The 17407-nt window shown below is 46.3% G+C and overlaps 1 protein-coding gene across 1 annotated transcript in view; it reads right to left on the bottom strand.

Annotated features, from left to right (window-relative positions):
* Positions 1–1157, bottom strand: part of HIP1 (huntingtin interacting protein 1) — a 139193-nt gene extending 138036 nt beyond the window's left edge. The window contains exon 1 of the mRNA XM_053669419.1: positions 950–1157. Coding sequence (XP_053525394.1) covers positions 950–1069 — 120 coding nt within the window. The 5' untranslated portion in view covers positions 1070–1157. The remainder of the gene's footprint in view (positions 1–949) is intronic.
* Positions 1158–17407: the final 16250 nt, after the last annotated feature.

Below are 17407 nucleotides of genomic sequence, written 5' to 3'. Positions count from 1 at the left end.
TATTGCATACAAACGAGCTGATGAACATTATGAACATGTCAGCTTAGTTCAGTCAAATCAATACACCAGGCATTAAAACGCTAGGTAAAAATGGATTGTGGCTTTTTGTTGATGACACAGAGGAATTTTGGCTCCCAGCCCTGGTCAGGCTGGACAAATAGGGCAGTCTGCCTATTAGCTGTCAGGCACATCTTGGGGGATGAAATCCGGACCCCAAGTTAGGGCACCGCTGAGTAGGCTAGCTCATCCTACCAGCATTGGATTGTCGGGCCAAGCATATCCATTGCTGCCCCTGGACGCCCCCCCCCCACCCCCAGCCCCCAGTTATTTTCCAAGCTGGGCAACACTTCGCATTTCCTACATTCCTTCTCACCGCTCAAACCCCTCTGGCCCAGCCTCCGAGGGCCGACAGCTGGGGGTGGTGTGAGCTAACCAGGAGGCACCAGGAAGGGGGTAATAGGCGAGGGGGGAGTGTCGATGCAAACTGAGAAAAGATCGACGGGGGAGGAAAGGGCTCCGACCCCTTCACATCCGCGACCTTTCACATCCCCAGCCCAGCGCCCCACTCTTCGCCACCACACTCACGCCCCAAAGTGGCTCTCCGACGCACTCCCCCTGCCTAAGGGCACTTCCATTCTGTCACTTTTCGGTTCTTCCCCCGGACACCGCCCCCGTTATCCCGCCGGGACCCGCTCCCGTCAGCCGCGCCGCACGGATCCCGCTAGCTCCTCGGAGCCGCCCTGCCTTTCTCCCAGGCCAGCTGGGATGCCCGGGTCCCCGACCTTTTCAGGTCGCCCAGACCTGCGCACGAGATGCCCCCTCTAGCGGTCCCTTTGCCCCGTCCTACACTCGGCTTGCAAGACACCTACTCCCTTCAAAGCCCCTCCGGCACACCGCGTCTCACCGGATGCCCCAGCCCCGGGTGCTCCGGGTGTCCCCAGGTCCTCACCTGAGTCCGCTCAAAGCTCTCGCGCTCCGCCGCCTCCATCCCCGCGCCGACGCCGCGCCGGCTCAGCACTTTGGGAAGGGGATTGGGCACCTGCTTCATGGAGCTGGCCATCCGGTCCATGTCGCCTGGCGGAGCCGAGTCCGGGGCCCTCGGCCGCGCCGGGATCCCCTCGGCGCTGTCCGCCCCGCCCGCCCCGCTGGGATCCGGCGCTAACGGGACGGCTGACGCCTCTCATTGGCTGGGAGCGCTGCTACTCTCCCGAGGCCCCGCCCCCCCAGAGGCTGCCCTGCCCGCACTCCGTCCCTCCGAAGCCCCGGGCCCGTCCCGCCCGGCTGAGCCCTCCCGACCGCCCGGCGTGCGGTGACCGGCCCGCAGGCTTGTCCATCATTGGGTCCCACCGCCCCCGGCGGGGGCGGGGCCTGGGGAAGGCCCTGGCCCGCCCTCTCCCGCCACGCCCCCGACGCCGGTGCACCGCCCGCCTCGCCGCGCTCCCCCGCCCCAGTCCGTGCATTTTCCCCACGGGTCGCGTTTTCCTTCGGCCCGGGCTCAGCGAGGTCTCCGCGTGGTGGGTAGAGGTCATTCTGGCCGGGAGTCGGCCCTCCCGCGGGGACTTCTGACCCCCCTGGAATACCCCGTTTACTACTTTTTGGCCGGGGACCTGAGAGCGCGGGATGGGCGGCCTGGCGGCTGCAACCCCCAGGCCCGGATCCCGCTGGATGGGTCTGCATCTGCCAGGCCTGGCCGCCGTGGGTGGCAGTCTCCACCCAGTTCCCTCAGCTTCCTTCCTTTTCTTGACCCGGTCCTGAATCCCTGCCAGTCTTCTCTGTGATGATTGCAGCCCCGGAGAGCGCTGGGCTGGGTCCGTTGGAACGTCCGCACCCTCTTTCCAAATCGTTCCTCATCTGGACCGACCACAGTATTCGTTGGTAGAACCCCTGTGGACACTTTGTTTATCCTTGGCTCTGGGCTGCCCCTGCCATTCTCAGACATCAGCTAAGGTACCGACGGGCAGAAGGAAGTGTGGTGTTTAACGGAGATGCTGAAGAAAGTGAGAGAAGTTTTCCATAAATTTTGGTGTTGGGGCGAAGCTTTGAAGCTCAAAGCAAAGAAAGGCATTAACATTTTTTAACTAAAAATTTTTTTTTAATAGAAAAAATTTAGCTAAGAACTTTTGAAAATGTCAACGTAAGAAACATTCAAAACCTGTAGAGAATTTTTGGTGAGTTAATTTGGGTGAAACTGACAACAGTTGCTGGGAAGCCATAACTCAACAGATTGAGAAATGTTCTGGAGAATGGCAGTTTATCACCTTATTTTATACATTAGAATCAAAGGAGGAGCCAGAAGGGTGTTACAGGAAATCCATTAGTGATAGATTAGGGGGGCAGGAGAAAGTGGGAGGTGGGGGCTCGGATTGAGTAAAAGATGAAATAATAGACAGTTCTTTTACATAAATGGGTAAAGGATAGTTAACAGTTAACATGATAACAATAACAATGAGGGGATTTGTGGCCTCAGCTTGTGCTCTAGGTGTTGGGGAAACAGGAATTCTACCTTGCCATTCCAAAGATATATTATCATAGATGCAAAAGATGGTAGACAGGCTTAGTTAAAGTAAAGATTGACCTTCTTTAGGGAAAAATACTGGCCTAGGACAAAACTACCCACCAGAAATTGCTTTTAATTAGTATTTTAACTTTAGACCATCCTTTGTGGTTTCTTTAGGTCTCTGAGTTTGTAAGGCTGCCTCGAAGGCATCCCCTGAGCTTGTCAGGTGGCCCCAATTCTTCCACAATGAAAATTTACACATTGGGTAGAGAAGTGAGAGAGTGGGCAGGCCTTCCCGGGCATGAGGACACCACTGAAGGCTCTTGCTCAGACCTGTGCTTGGTGCCAGACCTTTGCCAGGCTGGCATTGTGCGAATGGGATCTTGGCAGGAGAGGGAAGGGAGGGAACGAACTGATGGGGAGACTCTGACAATAGCAGAGAGACAGTGAGGCCCTGCCCTAGAATGGAGAGGAGAAAGTCTTGTCCTGTGGAGGTTAGTGTATAGGCTTGGACAAAGGAAATGCTGAAAGGGAGGAGGCGGTGGTGGGGCCAGAATTTCTGTAGAGTAAGGGTTTAAGAATGGCTATGAGTTGGAGGGGAATTGCCTCGAGGCTCTGTTTGCATAGCAAGCACAAAGGTTTCACCTTTTTAAAAACTGTGCTTACGTGGGAGGCTTTGGGGTGGCTCCCCTTGGGTTCCTCTGGGAAGAGGTTCACTGTCACCTGGTTTTCAGGCTTTGCGTCTGGGCGTATGGAGATGACACTGAGTAGAGGAGCATGGTAGTAGCATGCTGGGTGATGAAGAGGAGATGACTTCATCTCTATGCAAAGCAATGTCAACACAGACTTGGCCAGTAAGCAGAGTGTGCTTTTACACACTCTGATGTGTGAAAGCAGAGGAGCCTTGGGAGGAAGAATTGAAGAAATAGAAGAAGCACCAAGGCCAAGAGGGTAGGTGTTATCAGTAAATCGTACCCCATTAGGAGATAAAGACAATAGATGAGTATCCCGTTTGAGGTTGTTTGGGGGTTGTGAAGACAGATCAGTCAGAGCTACAGAAGAAAAGGGATCACACCCTGGAAGGGCTGATTGAAAGCTGAGAAAGAAACTTATACAAAGGTGTAACCTAGAATAAGAGAATGGGCCAAGGAGGGTGGGGCACTCAGGGACTGGAACAGTGGAAGCTGTTATCAGCCCGTACCTGAAGGGGAGAGGCAGGGGAGCTACACTGGAACCAGTTAGACGCTCTAGTCACAGGAGAGGAGGCTCCTGACAACAGCCGTGGCCTTAGGTAGAACACCAGTCGCTGGGAGATCCCACTCTCTGTTTTTCATTCCCATCCTCTGATTTCCTAGTAGTGCCTCCCACTGGCCACACCCAGCTGAAAGCCAGAGGCAAGGGTGATAACGCAGTATTGGCCCCACCCCTCCTTCTACACACAGAGCAGAGTGGAGAAGAGTGAACACTAGATCTAGGGGAGAGTGGGCAGGGGGAGTCCCAGCCCAGGAGACTCACAGGAATATGCCTACAAGGAAAACAGACAAGATAATATTACCTCTGTGTGCCGGTTCTTAGTCCTGCACCCACCCCAGGTTCTGGACCCAGGTAGAGAGTGATTTACAACCCTATGCCCAGAGTTTATGCTTCAATAAAAAGGTCCCTTTAAACAGGGATTAAGGGGTCTGCTTTTACTTCCTGTTAGAATAAACCAGAATAGGAATTAGGAGTTTGTGGTTTAGAGGCACCCTGTAGAAAAGACTCAATTGAGTTACCTTCCTCTGTGAAACTCAGAGTGAGTTAAAAATAAGGCTATCTCACTGGCCCCCGCAGCAAACCATTTGCCAAGGTTTGAGGGAACCTATCCTCCAGCACGTGAACGACAGGGCATGACTAGTTTCCTTTAGCTCTTACTGTCTCCCAGCATTTGGAACCCCTTGTTTTATACCTTCTAGGGATGCCAGATTTGGGGCATGGAATCCTAATCTCTGGGAAACTGAAAGGGGGATGCATGTGATTATCTGCCTCTCTGTAGCTGGTGAAATATGTCCCACCCCAGACCTAGTTTGGATCTGATTTAGTGTCTGGTATGACGTTATATAAACTGAGCACACTATTCTTATAGGTTCCTGGAGCCCAGAGTATACATGTTTTCATAGTTTGAATGAGATATCATTAATACACATTAAACTGCACATATTTAAAGTATATAATATGATTTTGACATCTGTGTACACCCATAAAACCATAACCACCCTCCAGCTAATGAACATATTCACTACCCCCAAATGCCCTTTTGTAATTCATTCTTACTTCCTCTCAAACCCCTCTGCCTAGGCAACTACTGGTCTGCTCCCTCCTGCCATGCATTAGTTGCACTTTCTAAAATTTTATATAAATGGAATCATATAGGATATATTCTTTTTTTGTTTGGCTTTTTCCACAAAGAATAGTTATTTTGAAATGTATATCTTTTTCACTGTATCTGTTATATCTTTTTATATCTGTTGCCATTGTATCTTTAATTGTTGTATAGTATTCCAGTGTATGGATAGTCCACAATTTATTTATACATTAATCTGCTGATAGATATTTGGATTCTTTCCAGTTTTTGACTATTACAAAAGAGTTTCTATGAACAGTTGTGCACAAGTCTTTGTGTGAACATATGCTTTCATTTCTCTTGGATGAATACCTTTTATGGTAGATGTATATGTTTAACTTTTTAAAATTGCCAAATTACTTTCCAAAAAGGTTGTGCCATTTTACATTTCTACCATCAGCGTATGAGAGTTCTAATTGCTTCACATCCTGTCAACACGTGGTATGGTCAGTCTTTTAATTTTAACCATTCGAATGAGTATGTAGTAGATTTCACTGGTATTGAAATTTGCATTTCCCCAATTACTAATGATGTTGGTTGCCTTTTCAGGTGCTTATTTGACATCTGTATATTCTTTCTGGCAAAATGGTTTATTTTCAAAAGATTTTATTTATTTATAGAAGAAGGGGAAGGGAGGGAGAAAGGGGGAGAAACATCAATGTGTGGTTGCCTCTCGTGTGCCCCCCCACCCCACCGCAAACTGGGGACCTAGCCGGCAACCCAGGCATGTGCCTGACTGGGAATCAAACCAGCAATTCTTTGGTTTGTAGTCTAGCACTCAATCTGCTGAGCTGCACAAGCCAGGGCTTTGGTAAAGTGTTTATTTAAACCTTTTGCACATTAAAAAAAGATTATATTGAAATAATAATAGACTTACAGAAGAATTGCAAAATACTACAGAGTTTCTACATACCCTTCACCTATCTTCTTCTTATGCAACCTTATGTTAACATCATCTGACATAACCGTGGTACAATTATTTTTTTTTAATATTTTATTATTTATTTATCTTTAGAGGGGAAGTGGGGGAAGGAGAGAGGGAGAGAAACATCAATGTATGGTTGCCTTTTTGTCCCTGCTGGGAACTGCTGCAGGCATGTGCCCTGACTGGGAATCGCCGATCCGGCGCTCAATCCACTGAGCTACACCAGCCAGGGCTCAACTACAGACTTTATCTGGCTTTCACCATCTACTAATGTCCTTATTCCGCCCCAGGATCCGATCTAAAACTGCACATTGTCTGAAGTTGTCATGTTTTCTTAGTCTCCTCCAATCTGTGGCAGCTCCTCAGTTTTGCAGTTTTGTGGGGTTTTTTTTAAGAGTTTATTTATTTATCTTTACAGGAGAAGGGAAGGAGAGAGGGAGAGAAATATCAATATATGGTTGCCTCCTGTGCATCCCCTGCTGGAAACTGGCCTGCAACCCAGGCATGTGCCCTGATTGGGAATCGAACCGCAATCCTCTGGTTCACAGGCCCGCACTCAATCCACTGAGCTACACCAGCCAGGTCAGTTTTGTGGTTTTGAATGGATACGTTTGAATAGTATGGTCTGAATCTGATTGAGGAATCAGAGTTCCTCAATTTGAACTTACCATATTTTTCAGACCATAAGACACATACTATTTGAATAGGCTGTTCCTCAATTTGAACTTACCGTATTTTTCAGACCATAAGACACACCCAGGCTTTAGAGGAGGAAAATAGGGGAAAATTTTTTGAAGCAAAAAATGTGGTAAAATATTTAATAACATAAATAACATGTTATTTCACCAATGTAAATGTAAACAGAACTCAACAGAAGCATTAGCAACCATTATTCCTCCCAAATTTGGTCGGGGTGGGAGGGAATGTGTGTCTTATAGTCTGAAAAATGCGGTACCTTATGATTAGATTGATGGTATGAATTTCTGGTAGAAGTAGCTGAAGTGATGTGCCTTTCTTCACCCATTCCCTTGGGGGTAATACTGTCAATATGTGTTATTATTGTTGATAAGCTCAATCACTTGCTGTGGTCTGTTATTGTTCTCCACTATTTTATCCTTTTTTAATTAATAAAAATTTGCAGGAGATACTTTGAAGCTATGCACATCTCCTGTTTCTCCTTAATATTTTTGGCCCATCTTTTAATTGGGTTGTTTTTCTTCTTATTGAACTCTTACGTGAGTCTACCAAGGCTGCAGGAATCAGAGTCTGTGTATGAGACTCAGTTGTATTTCTATACACCAGCAATTAATGATCATAAATTGAAATGTATAAATGATACTATATGACAGTATCAAAATTATGGAGTACTTAGGAACAAATTTGACTTAAGACATGAAAGACATGTATACTGAAAACTATAAAACATTGCTGAAAGAAAGTAAGGAAGATAATTAATTGAGAAAGGCACTGTTTTTATAAATCTGAGACTCAATTTTGTTAAGGTATCAGTTCTTCCCAAATGGACCTATAGATTTGATGCAGTTCCGATCAAATTTCCGGCAAGCTGTTTTGTAAAAAACTGTTAAGATGATTCTAAAAATTGTAGAGAAAGGTGAGGGACCTAGAATATTCAAAACAACTTTGAAAAAGAACACATTTTACTACTTACATTACAAGAACAAGGCTTATAAGGCTACAGTAATCAAAACATTGTGGTATTAATGAAAATGTAGATATGTCGATCAATAGAACAGATTAGAGAGTCCAGAAATAGGGCCACATATACATGGTCAATTGATTTTCCACTAAGGTGCAAGACAATTCAATGGAAGAAAGATAATCTTTTCAATAGGAGGTGCTAGAATAACTGGATAACCGAATGCCGAAAAGAACAACAACAAAAACATTGAGTCCTCACCTTGGCCAGTGTGGCTCAGTTGGTTGGAGTGTCATCCCATAGCCAAAGGGTTATGGGTTTGATTCCTAGTCAGGACACACACCTAGGTTGCAGGTTCAGTCCCCGTTCCGGGCATGTACAATGCACTGTCCAGGTGCATATGAGAGGCAACCAATCAATGTTTCTCTCTTGCATTGATGCTTTCCTCTTCCTCTCTCTCTAAAAAGCGATAAAAAATGTCCTTGGGTGAAGATTAAAAAAAATTTCTTTAAACCATCAATCCTCAATACTTCCTTCACATCATGTACAAAAATTAACTGAAGATGCATTATAGATCTAAGTATAAAAACTAAGGCTCTTAGTGGCATTGCATTTGGCAACAGTTTCTTAAATGCAATGCCAAAAGCATGAAGTATAAGAGAAAAAAATCAATAAATAGACTTTATCAAAATTTTAAAATTTTGCTCTTTGGAAGACCACTATGAAAATGAAAAGGAGGACTTCCTGTCAAGATGGTGACATAGGTAAACACCAGTCACCTCCTCACACAACCACATCAAAATTTAAACTAAAATAAAGAACAACCACCACTCAGAATGGTCAGAAATAGAGTTGAATGGAAGTCTGACAACTGCAGAATTAAAGAAACCACATGTGGGTGTGGGAGCAGCCTGTTCTATGTCTTTGCTTCTCCTACCCCATTCAGACTGGTAGGGGGGGTGCGAAGACATGGAATAGGCTGGTCCAACACCCACATGTAGTGGATAAAAATTCAGGAGGAATGTCTTGGTAGTGAGGATCCCAGGTGTACACCAAGCCCCCCAACACAGGGTTCCAGTGCCAGGAAGATAAGTCCCCATAACTTCTGGCTGCAAAAACCAGCATGAATTGAGTTAGTGGAAGAAACTTCTGGAGTCCTAAGAAGTTCCCCTTGAAGAACCCACACATGGACTTAGCTCAGATTCACTCTCTCTGATCTCCAGCACTGGGGTAGCAGCTTGAAAGGCATCAGTGGCATATGGGGAGGAACTGAAGTACATGGCATCAAGACAAGAGCTGGGGGACAGTTTCTTCTTAGATAGAAAGAAAAACATGTCCCTTTCTGAGCCTTCCCCCAACAGAGCCATAGAGCCAGTAGGCGGGTGCCACATCTGAGACTCCGTCAACCTGGTCAACACTGTTTTCCCTGCCCTGAAGATTTCCTGAGACTGTTCCATTCAACTTACAGGCCCACCTAAACTGTTAACTGTGACTTTTCCATATGAGTGGCTTGTCTTGACTCATGCTTCACAACTTCCTAAATCTTATCAAACAAGCAACAGCCAGCTTCAGTGAGCCCCTAGCCCCTGTACCTCTTGCTAAGTAGCCCAAGGCATAGCACTAGCAGCAGCCAGCCTAGATTCACAGTTTGGCTTTGCCTAGGAATCTCCAAGCCCAACACAAGTAGCACAAATCTCTGACTGCTTTATACCTCATGCAGGGTGGCTCCAGCAGAACATAGGTGGATACTGACCTTGGCCTATAACATCTGGGAAATCCCAAAGCCTGCACACCCAGTGGTCAACTACAGACCATGTCAGAGTACCACCACCCTGCCCCACAGCTGATCCTCCATGGAGGGTGGAGGTTAGTGGTCATTTGTCACAGCCAGTCCTTGCAGCTGAGTGGCCTGAGAAAATTCCTCCCATGACTTGCCAATAGCAATCAAGTGTAACTACAAGAGGAAGGTGTATTCAGCTTGGGTAGTGCAAAAGCTGTGGTACTGGACCCTACAGGACACGTACTACATTAGGTCACACTATCAAGATGGAATCATAGCAGCTCTACCTAATACATAGAAACAAACACAGGGAGGCTGCCGAAATGAGGAGACAAAGAAACATGTCCCAAATGAAAGAACAGATCAAAAGTCCAGAAAAGTAACTAAATTAAATGGAGGTAAGCAATCTATCAGATGCAGAATTCAAAACATTGGTTATAAGAATGAAAAGGAACTTAGTGAGGACCTCAACAGCATAAAAAAGGTCCAGTCAGAAACAAAGGGCACACTAATTGAAATTTAAAAAACAATTTACAGGGAAAAAAACAGTAGAGTGGGTTAAGTGGAGAATAAAATCAATGATTTGGAAAATAAGGATGCAAAAAAACAACCAATTGGCAAACAAACAAAAAGAAGAAAGGATCCAAAAAATGAGACTAGTGTAAGGAGCCTGTGGGACAACTTCAAATTGTAGAACATTTGCATCATAAGGGTGCCAGGAGGAGAAGAGGAAGAGCAAGAATGGAAATCTATTTGAAAAAATAATGAAAGAAAACTTCCCTAATTTGGTGAAGGAAATAGACATACAAGTCCAGGAAACACAGAGAGTCCCAAATAAGATGGGTGCAAAGAGGCCCATTGCAAAACACATCATAATTAGTATGCCAAAGATGAAAGATAAAGAGAGAATCTTTGTTTATAGACTTTATGTTTTCTAAGATTTCATTTATTTTGAGAGAGGGGAAGGAAGGGAGAAAGAGAAGGGAGAAATATCAATGTGTGGTTGCCTCTTGCATGCCCTCAACCGGGTACCTGGCCCACAACCCAGGAATATACTCTGAGTGGGAATCAAACCAGCAACTTTTTGGTTCACAGGCCAGCACTCAATTCACTGAGCCACACCACCCAGGGCAATAAAGAAAGAATCTTAAAAGCAGCAAGAGTAAAGCAGTTAGTTACCTATAGGGGAATTCCCATCAGACTGTCAGCTGATTTCTCAAAAGAAACTCTGCAGGCTAGAAGTGATTGGCAAGAAATATTGAAGATCATGAAAAGCAAGGACCTACAGCCAAGATTGTTTTAGCCAGCAAAGCTACCATTTAGAATCAAGGGGCAGATAAAGTGCTTCCCAGACAAGAAAAACTAAAGAAGTCCATCATTACCAAACCATTATTATATGACATGTTGAAGGGACTTATTTAAGAAAAAGAAGATCAAAACTGTGAACAGTAAGCCCTGGCTGATGTAGCTCAGTGGATTGAGCATGGGCCTTCGAACCAAAGGATCGTGGTTTGATTCCCATTCAGGGCACATGCCTGGGTTTCAGACCAGTTCCCAGCAGGGGACGCATGAGAGGCAACCATACATTGATATTTCTCTCCTTCTCTCCTTTCCTTCCCTTCTAAAGATAAATAAAATCTTCAAAAAAAAACTATGAACAATAAAATGGCAATAAATACATATCTTTCAACAATTGAATCTAAAAAACTAACTTAGTACACAAGAAGAACAGAGACAGAATCGTGGATACAGGGAATGTTTTGATGGCTGCCAGATGGGAGGCAGGAGGGGAGGAGGGTGAAGAGGTGAGAGGATTAAGAAGTACAAATAGGTAGTTACAGAATAGCCATGGGGATGTAAAGTACAGTATAGGAAATGGAGTAGCCAAAGAACTTACACACCTGACCCATGGACATGAACAAGGGTGTGGAATTGCCTGAGAGACTGTGGGTGCTGGGTGGAGGGTGGCAGAGGGGGAAAAATTGGACCAACTTTAATAGCATAAGCAATCATGGATAATTTTTTAAATAAAAGGAAAACAAAGGCACAGATTGGGAAAAAATACTTCCAAAACATTCATCCAACAAAGGTCTGTCTTATATCTAGAGTAGGCCAAGTACACATTTTTAAAGTTTACCTAGTTTGGGTTTTAAATTGTTCAAACAGGTCAGAGTGACTGAGGCACAAGAGTACAATGTAGGGGACCATCTAAGGGATTTACAGTGACATGGACCTGTGTCTGAACCTTCATTCCACCACATACTAGTTGTGGATTCAAGTTACTGAATGTTTGGAGTCTCTTACCCAACTGCAAAGCAGGAAGAGTAGTAATACAAGCTTTCATTCATTCAGCAGACATTTGTTGAGCTCCTACTCTGGAGGAGGCACAGGACTAAAGAAAGAGGTCTCAGTTTATTGTGTACCGATAGATACACGTGTAAAGGAAAGCACATCCCATACAAGAAGGCAAGTGCTGGATTAGAGGGATGAGGGTGTCATGTTTCTCCAGATATTGGGGGAATGAAACAAGAATAGTAATAGTATCTTATGGAAAATTATCTCTCTATGCGTGTATATGAATAGTTAAGAAAAAGGATAGAGTTAGACCTATATTTAATGAATTGTAGGGATGTCCATGATAAATTGTCAAATGGGAGAGAAGCAAGATGCAAAGTAGTATGTAGAGGATGATTCTTCTTTGGTAAAAACAAACAAACCAAATTCCCATAGAGCCGTATATATGCTTGTGTTTGTGAATGGACACAGAAAAAGTTCGAGAGGATATAATACAGGCTCTTAATAACTGTTACAGGGTGGAGATATGGTTTTATATATAGATTACTGCTGTTTTGTATCTTTTAATTTAAAAATAAAATTAAGAAAATTTAAACAAAATAGTTGATAAATGCAGAAACAACAAAATTACACCCCGAGCAGTGATTTGTATATTGGTCAAAACAGACTCCCAGCGTATTACTAGCTGGCTCACAGGCAGCGCTCCAACACTGAAAGCTGCACTGTGTTGCATAGGGTGACTTATACCTTATTACCTGAAGTCTTTGCCAGATCTTGAAATGTCCATGCCAGTACTCAAGGCATTGTGGGGAGGGGGGGGCGGTGCAGGGTAGATCGGGGAGAAGGGTGGTGACTAGTGAGGGGACAGCAGAGACCTGGCAGAAGTAATCAGGGGTGTCCCACACCTGCCCACGCGGGTAAGCTGGAATGGGGCACCCGTCCTGGTTGAATCAGGAGCTAAGGCAGAACCTGAAACTGAAGCCAATGGCTGTGTCAAGTCAGAAGTCAGGGAGGCAGGAAGTAAGCCAAAACGGGAACTGAAGCCAAAACCAGACAGGCAGCCTGGAAGCCAGGAATGGACAAAGAGCACTGAACTGACCCTGATGATGGATGAGGGTCAAGTGTCTGCAGGAACAGCTGATCTCATCCTGCACTTGCTAAATGATGCCGTTGACCAAGATAAGGAATACTTTGAGGGAAAGACAATGGGTTCATCTGTGGACACACCAAGGTTCAAATGCCACACAGAGATGGCTATCGGGCTATTGGAACGTTCGGAGGACTGTCAGAGCTGTAGATGTAGGTCGAGGGTCCCTCTCATCGAGGTGATGGGGAGCTGTGGGCCTGGATGAGAGGGGAGAGGGGGATCCAGACAGACTTGGAGCAAGCCACATACTGGGAGAAAATGTTCATAAAACATTTATCTAACAAAGGACGTGTATCTAGAATATACCAAGTATACATTTTGAAAGTTTACCTGCTTTTAAATTATTCACACAGGTCAGGATGAATAAGGAACAAGAGCACAGTGCAGGCGATCAGGTCAGGGATTTGTGGTGACAGGGACCTGGGTCTGAGCTTTAGCCCTGTCATGTTTAGTTATCAGGTGGGCAAGAGGTAAGAAGCATCCACAAGAAATACTTAAGGAAAAGAAGCTAAGAGACTGAGAAAATGAAGCCCGAGAAGCCAGCAGATTTTCATGTCATCAGAGCCCAGGCAGGAGAGCACGGCAGGAAAAAAGGAAGTCGGTAAAACTGCCAAAGGCCACAGAGAGGTCAGGGAAGGAGGACTGAGGAGAGGACCTGGAAGGTGCAGACCTGTGCCTCTGATAGAGCAGTTTAGGTGAGTATGTATGGATGCCGCAAAGGTCAGGGGTGTCTGAGGTTTGATAATTCACCGGGAGGACCACAGAGCTAACTGAAAGCTGTTATACTCGTGGTTACAGCTTATGACAACAAAAGGATACAGATTAGAATCTGCCAAGGAAAGAGAGGCATGGCGCAGAGTTCAAGAGGGTTCCACATTGGGAGCTTCCGGCGTCCCCTCCCAGCGAAGTCCTGGGCAGCTCCAGCTTCTCCGAGCAATGATGCGTGACGACGTGCTTGGAGTATTGCCAACCAAAGAAGCTCATCCAAGTTTTGTGTGCAGCATGTTCTTGGGGCTCCATCACGTAGACATAGTGGTCACCTGTGAGGCTGACCTTTTGTCTCCAGCCCCTCCAAAGGTCAATCAATCCTGTCTGGCCCAAAGCCTGCAGGTAAACAAAGACACTCTAATTAGGGCATTGCAAGGGCTTCGAGGTTGCCTCATGGGAGCTGAAGGCAAAGCCAGCTTTCACTTTGGGTAAGGCCAGTTCTATACTATGCAGATGCTAAATTAGTGAGTTGAGGAATGAATTTACTATAAGCAGAGGGAGAAATCCCTATGGCACTATTCCAAAACAAGTGTCAGGGAGAACGCAGGTAAAAGGCTGTATGGAAAAATGGGGAGGGGCAGACAAATGGAAAGGTAAGGGTGGCTGAGGGCTGCAGGTTTCAGGGAGAGCACGAAGAGGACTCCAGGGCTGTGGGAGAGAAGATGAAGTGGGAAGACGTTAGACTGAGCCCAGTGATGGGCGAGTTTGGGAGACCCACTCTGCCGCAGAGGTGAGACTGGCGGTGAGGTTCTGAAGTGGGATTGGGCTGTTCCTTCCTGGAAAGGTGGAGGCAAGGAGCTGAATGTTAAGAGTTGATGGGGCCATCCAAATTAGACGTGAGATCGGCCAGAGCAAAGCTAGAAGCAATGTTCTCTGGGAGAAACTTGTGAATACAGATGTGGCAGGATAATATTTTTTGATATATCGCTCTCTCTTCACACACACTCCTCCCCATACCACTTCCCTTTGACATTTACCCAGTGGCATTTACTGACTCAAGAAAGAAAAAAAAAATAAAGCAGAAAGAAATGCTTTATGGCTACAGAAGCCTAGGATTTAAGATTCAAAAGTCTGGGAGACACAATTATGCCATAAACAATAAATTAGGAAGCCTAGAGGAAGCGTCAGGCTACCCAATGCCCAGGCCTGGACCTCCTCCCAGGGGTCGGGAGGGACAGGAATGCAGAGCGCTTAGACACCAGTGCAGTTCTGGTGAGGGGCTCTTTGTCCTGGCTCCTGGGGCTGAGTTCTGCCAGTGAAAGGGACTCTGACACAGACACAGAGAGGCCCAGATAATCAGGGGGTAGTAGGAATCCCCATTCTCCTTTTCCTAGTGGGTCCTGGTTCAACAATAAGGCCCCAGAGACCCCCTGAGCTGGCAGCAAGAGGTGTGAGAGCCCCCAGAGCCCTACATGCCCCAGTGTGGTGCCTAGAGCAGCAGAATGTTCCCCATGAACCCAAGAGCGGTGGGCCATGGTCTAGGGAGTCAGCAGACCTGAAAAGGTGGACATGGCAGTGACCTGTAGGGACCAGGCTCTGTGGGCAGGGAGGGCGCAAGGATGACAACCAGGCCCGATGACACCCCCACCACTCCCACCACTTAGAACCGCTGGGGGAAAGCACCGTGAGCCCCTGAACTGCTGGCTCTGAGCTCCGCCCTCTGGGAGACCAGGAGCTCAAAGGAGAACTCCCATTCAGTGGTGGAGAGACAAAGGCACATTTCTCACACATCCAAGACTGTGAACTTGCCAATCTGGGTAATGCAGACTTAGAGACCATGGAAAGATTTCTTTCTGGTACAATGTTCGGACCCAACATGCATCACTGCTTGCCCAGGGTTCCATTTTTCAGTGCCCTATGAGTTTTCTTGACTGTAGGGAAACACAGCCTTCCTTGAGTAGCACTTTTTGTCTGTAGTTTCTGATTGTTTCCAATGGCTTAAAAGGGCTGCTGAGGTCATTTTCAGGAGGGACCGTCGGGGCCTGCCAGACTTCAGCAACTGAGTGCAAGAGAGGGTGGAGGACCCATGGCTGGGTGTGGGGCTTCTGTAGCTAGTGGAGGGCCAGCCCACAGTGGGTGGTGGGGCGCATGGAAAAGAGGGCCAAAAGCAATCTGAGTTCTCAATCACACAGTAATAAAACAAGATCCCCTATAAAAAATTTTTTTTCAAGATTTTTTTGTTCTTCTCAGGTTTGTGTCTGTGTGTTTCTCAACATGTGACGGGGCCTGTTTGCCATCCCTTTGCCTCCCACCCCATCTCCCCATCCTTCTGCAGCAATGAGATGTTATGGGCTGAACTATGTCTATCAAAATTCATATGTATTTGGAGATAGAATTTTCTGCAAAGTAAATAAAATCAAACGAGGTCAATAGGGTGGGTCCTAACCCTACGTGACAGCTGTTTTTATAAGGAAAGATATTAAGACACAGATACACCCGGGGGAAGAGCATGTGAAGCTGCATGGGAAAGACAGCTATCTGCCAGCCAAGGACAAAGGCCTCAGGGGAAACCAACCTACTGACACCTTGATCTCTGACTTCCAGCCTCCAGAACTGTGAGAAAATAAATTCCGTTATTTAAGCTCCCTGGTCGTAGCACTTTACTGCTGTAGCCCTGGCAGACGAACCCACCTGCATCTACAACCTTAACCCTCTTCCTCTACTGTGGGATTTCACTTCCCCTTCCAGGGAGTACGCACCTGTGTGAATACATTCAGTTGAGAAACACAGAAGAGCAGACTTTTCTGTGTTTCCGTCCTGCTACTTTTCCTGGGACTCCACTCCGATCTACAAGTCATTCAGAGAATGTCCATGGCTGATTCTGTGCCATGCCAAGGGCTGCACCTGCAAAGAGACAGACACAGTCCTTGCCCGCAGGAAGACCGCAGTCTGGTGGCAAGACACGGTCAGCCTCCCCAAGCCCCATCCTGCCCCACCTGCCGCCAGCTTCACCCCTCCCCCAGCCTGCACAGCTGCCACCGAAGGGAGGAAGGGCGGTGTTCACACATTCACCAGGGATCAGATCCTGAAACATACAGCCCTGATTGCGGTTCGCAGACACTTGCCACTAAGATGGAAGACAGCCTGAGGACAAAACTGGTATCAGGAAAAAGGGCCCAAAGAGTCACGGAGGAACAACGCTGGAGTCCAGACCGGTCTCTGGTGACACAGGGCTGAGGCCTGCAGCGCCATGTGGGGGAGGAGTATGAAGGTGCCCATTCTTGCCTTGATATGGCCTAGGGGGCAGCATTCACTCTTTGGCTGTTAAGTATGATGCCAACGGCAGGGGGTTTGTGTGTCTGTGTGTGTGTGGATGCCCTTTATCAGCCCTCTCTACCTGTAACTTTTTAAAAAGCCTCTGTATTACAATATCATTCTGTCTCTATTATGAAAATTAAACATAGTTCTGGTGGAAAAGAATGGCATTGTTAGCCTGACAAGTAGTACAAGCTAATGATGACACACACAATACCACAAATTTAAAAACAATATGAGCACCACAAATTTAAAAACCTCATGAAACAAAATGGTATGGAGGAAAGAGCTTGGACTTTGGAATTAGTTCTAATCTTCCTTCCTTGCCTGCTTTTTTTGGTTCAAAATTTAATGACCAATTACTATCTAGGTGTAGAGATATAGGACGTATAAGGGCCACAGAAAACATAATCCTTGCCCTTATGAACAGTCAGAAACTGTTCTTGTTTCTGACAAGTCGAGGAACCAGATTTGTTCCTTGGCAAGCGCGAAGGGCGGTGAGCCAGGAGCAGAAGCGGCTCGGCAGCCGTGAGCTGCAGCTGCCACCTCGACTTCCTCAAAAAGAAAGCAGAGGCGATCGTTTTCAATTCAGTGTCCTTGGGAGGCCCCTGGGATTCAAGAGACAAGTTATTTGAATTTCATTTAAATGACCCATGTTTAACCCTTTAAAAAGCAATGGCCAGAAGCAACATCTCTCCAAAAT

This window comes from Artibeus jamaicensis, unplaced genomic scaffold, assembly GCF_021234435.1.
Source record: "Artibeus jamaicensis isolate MK-2021 breed Jamaican fruit bat unplaced genomic scaffold, CSHL_Jam_final contig_1582, whole genome shotgun sequence".
Taxonomy (NCBI): Eukaryota; Metazoa; Chordata; class Mammalia; order Chiroptera; family Phyllostomidae; genus Artibeus; species Artibeus jamaicensis.
This window is presented reverse-complemented; position numbering and strand designations above follow the sequence as displayed.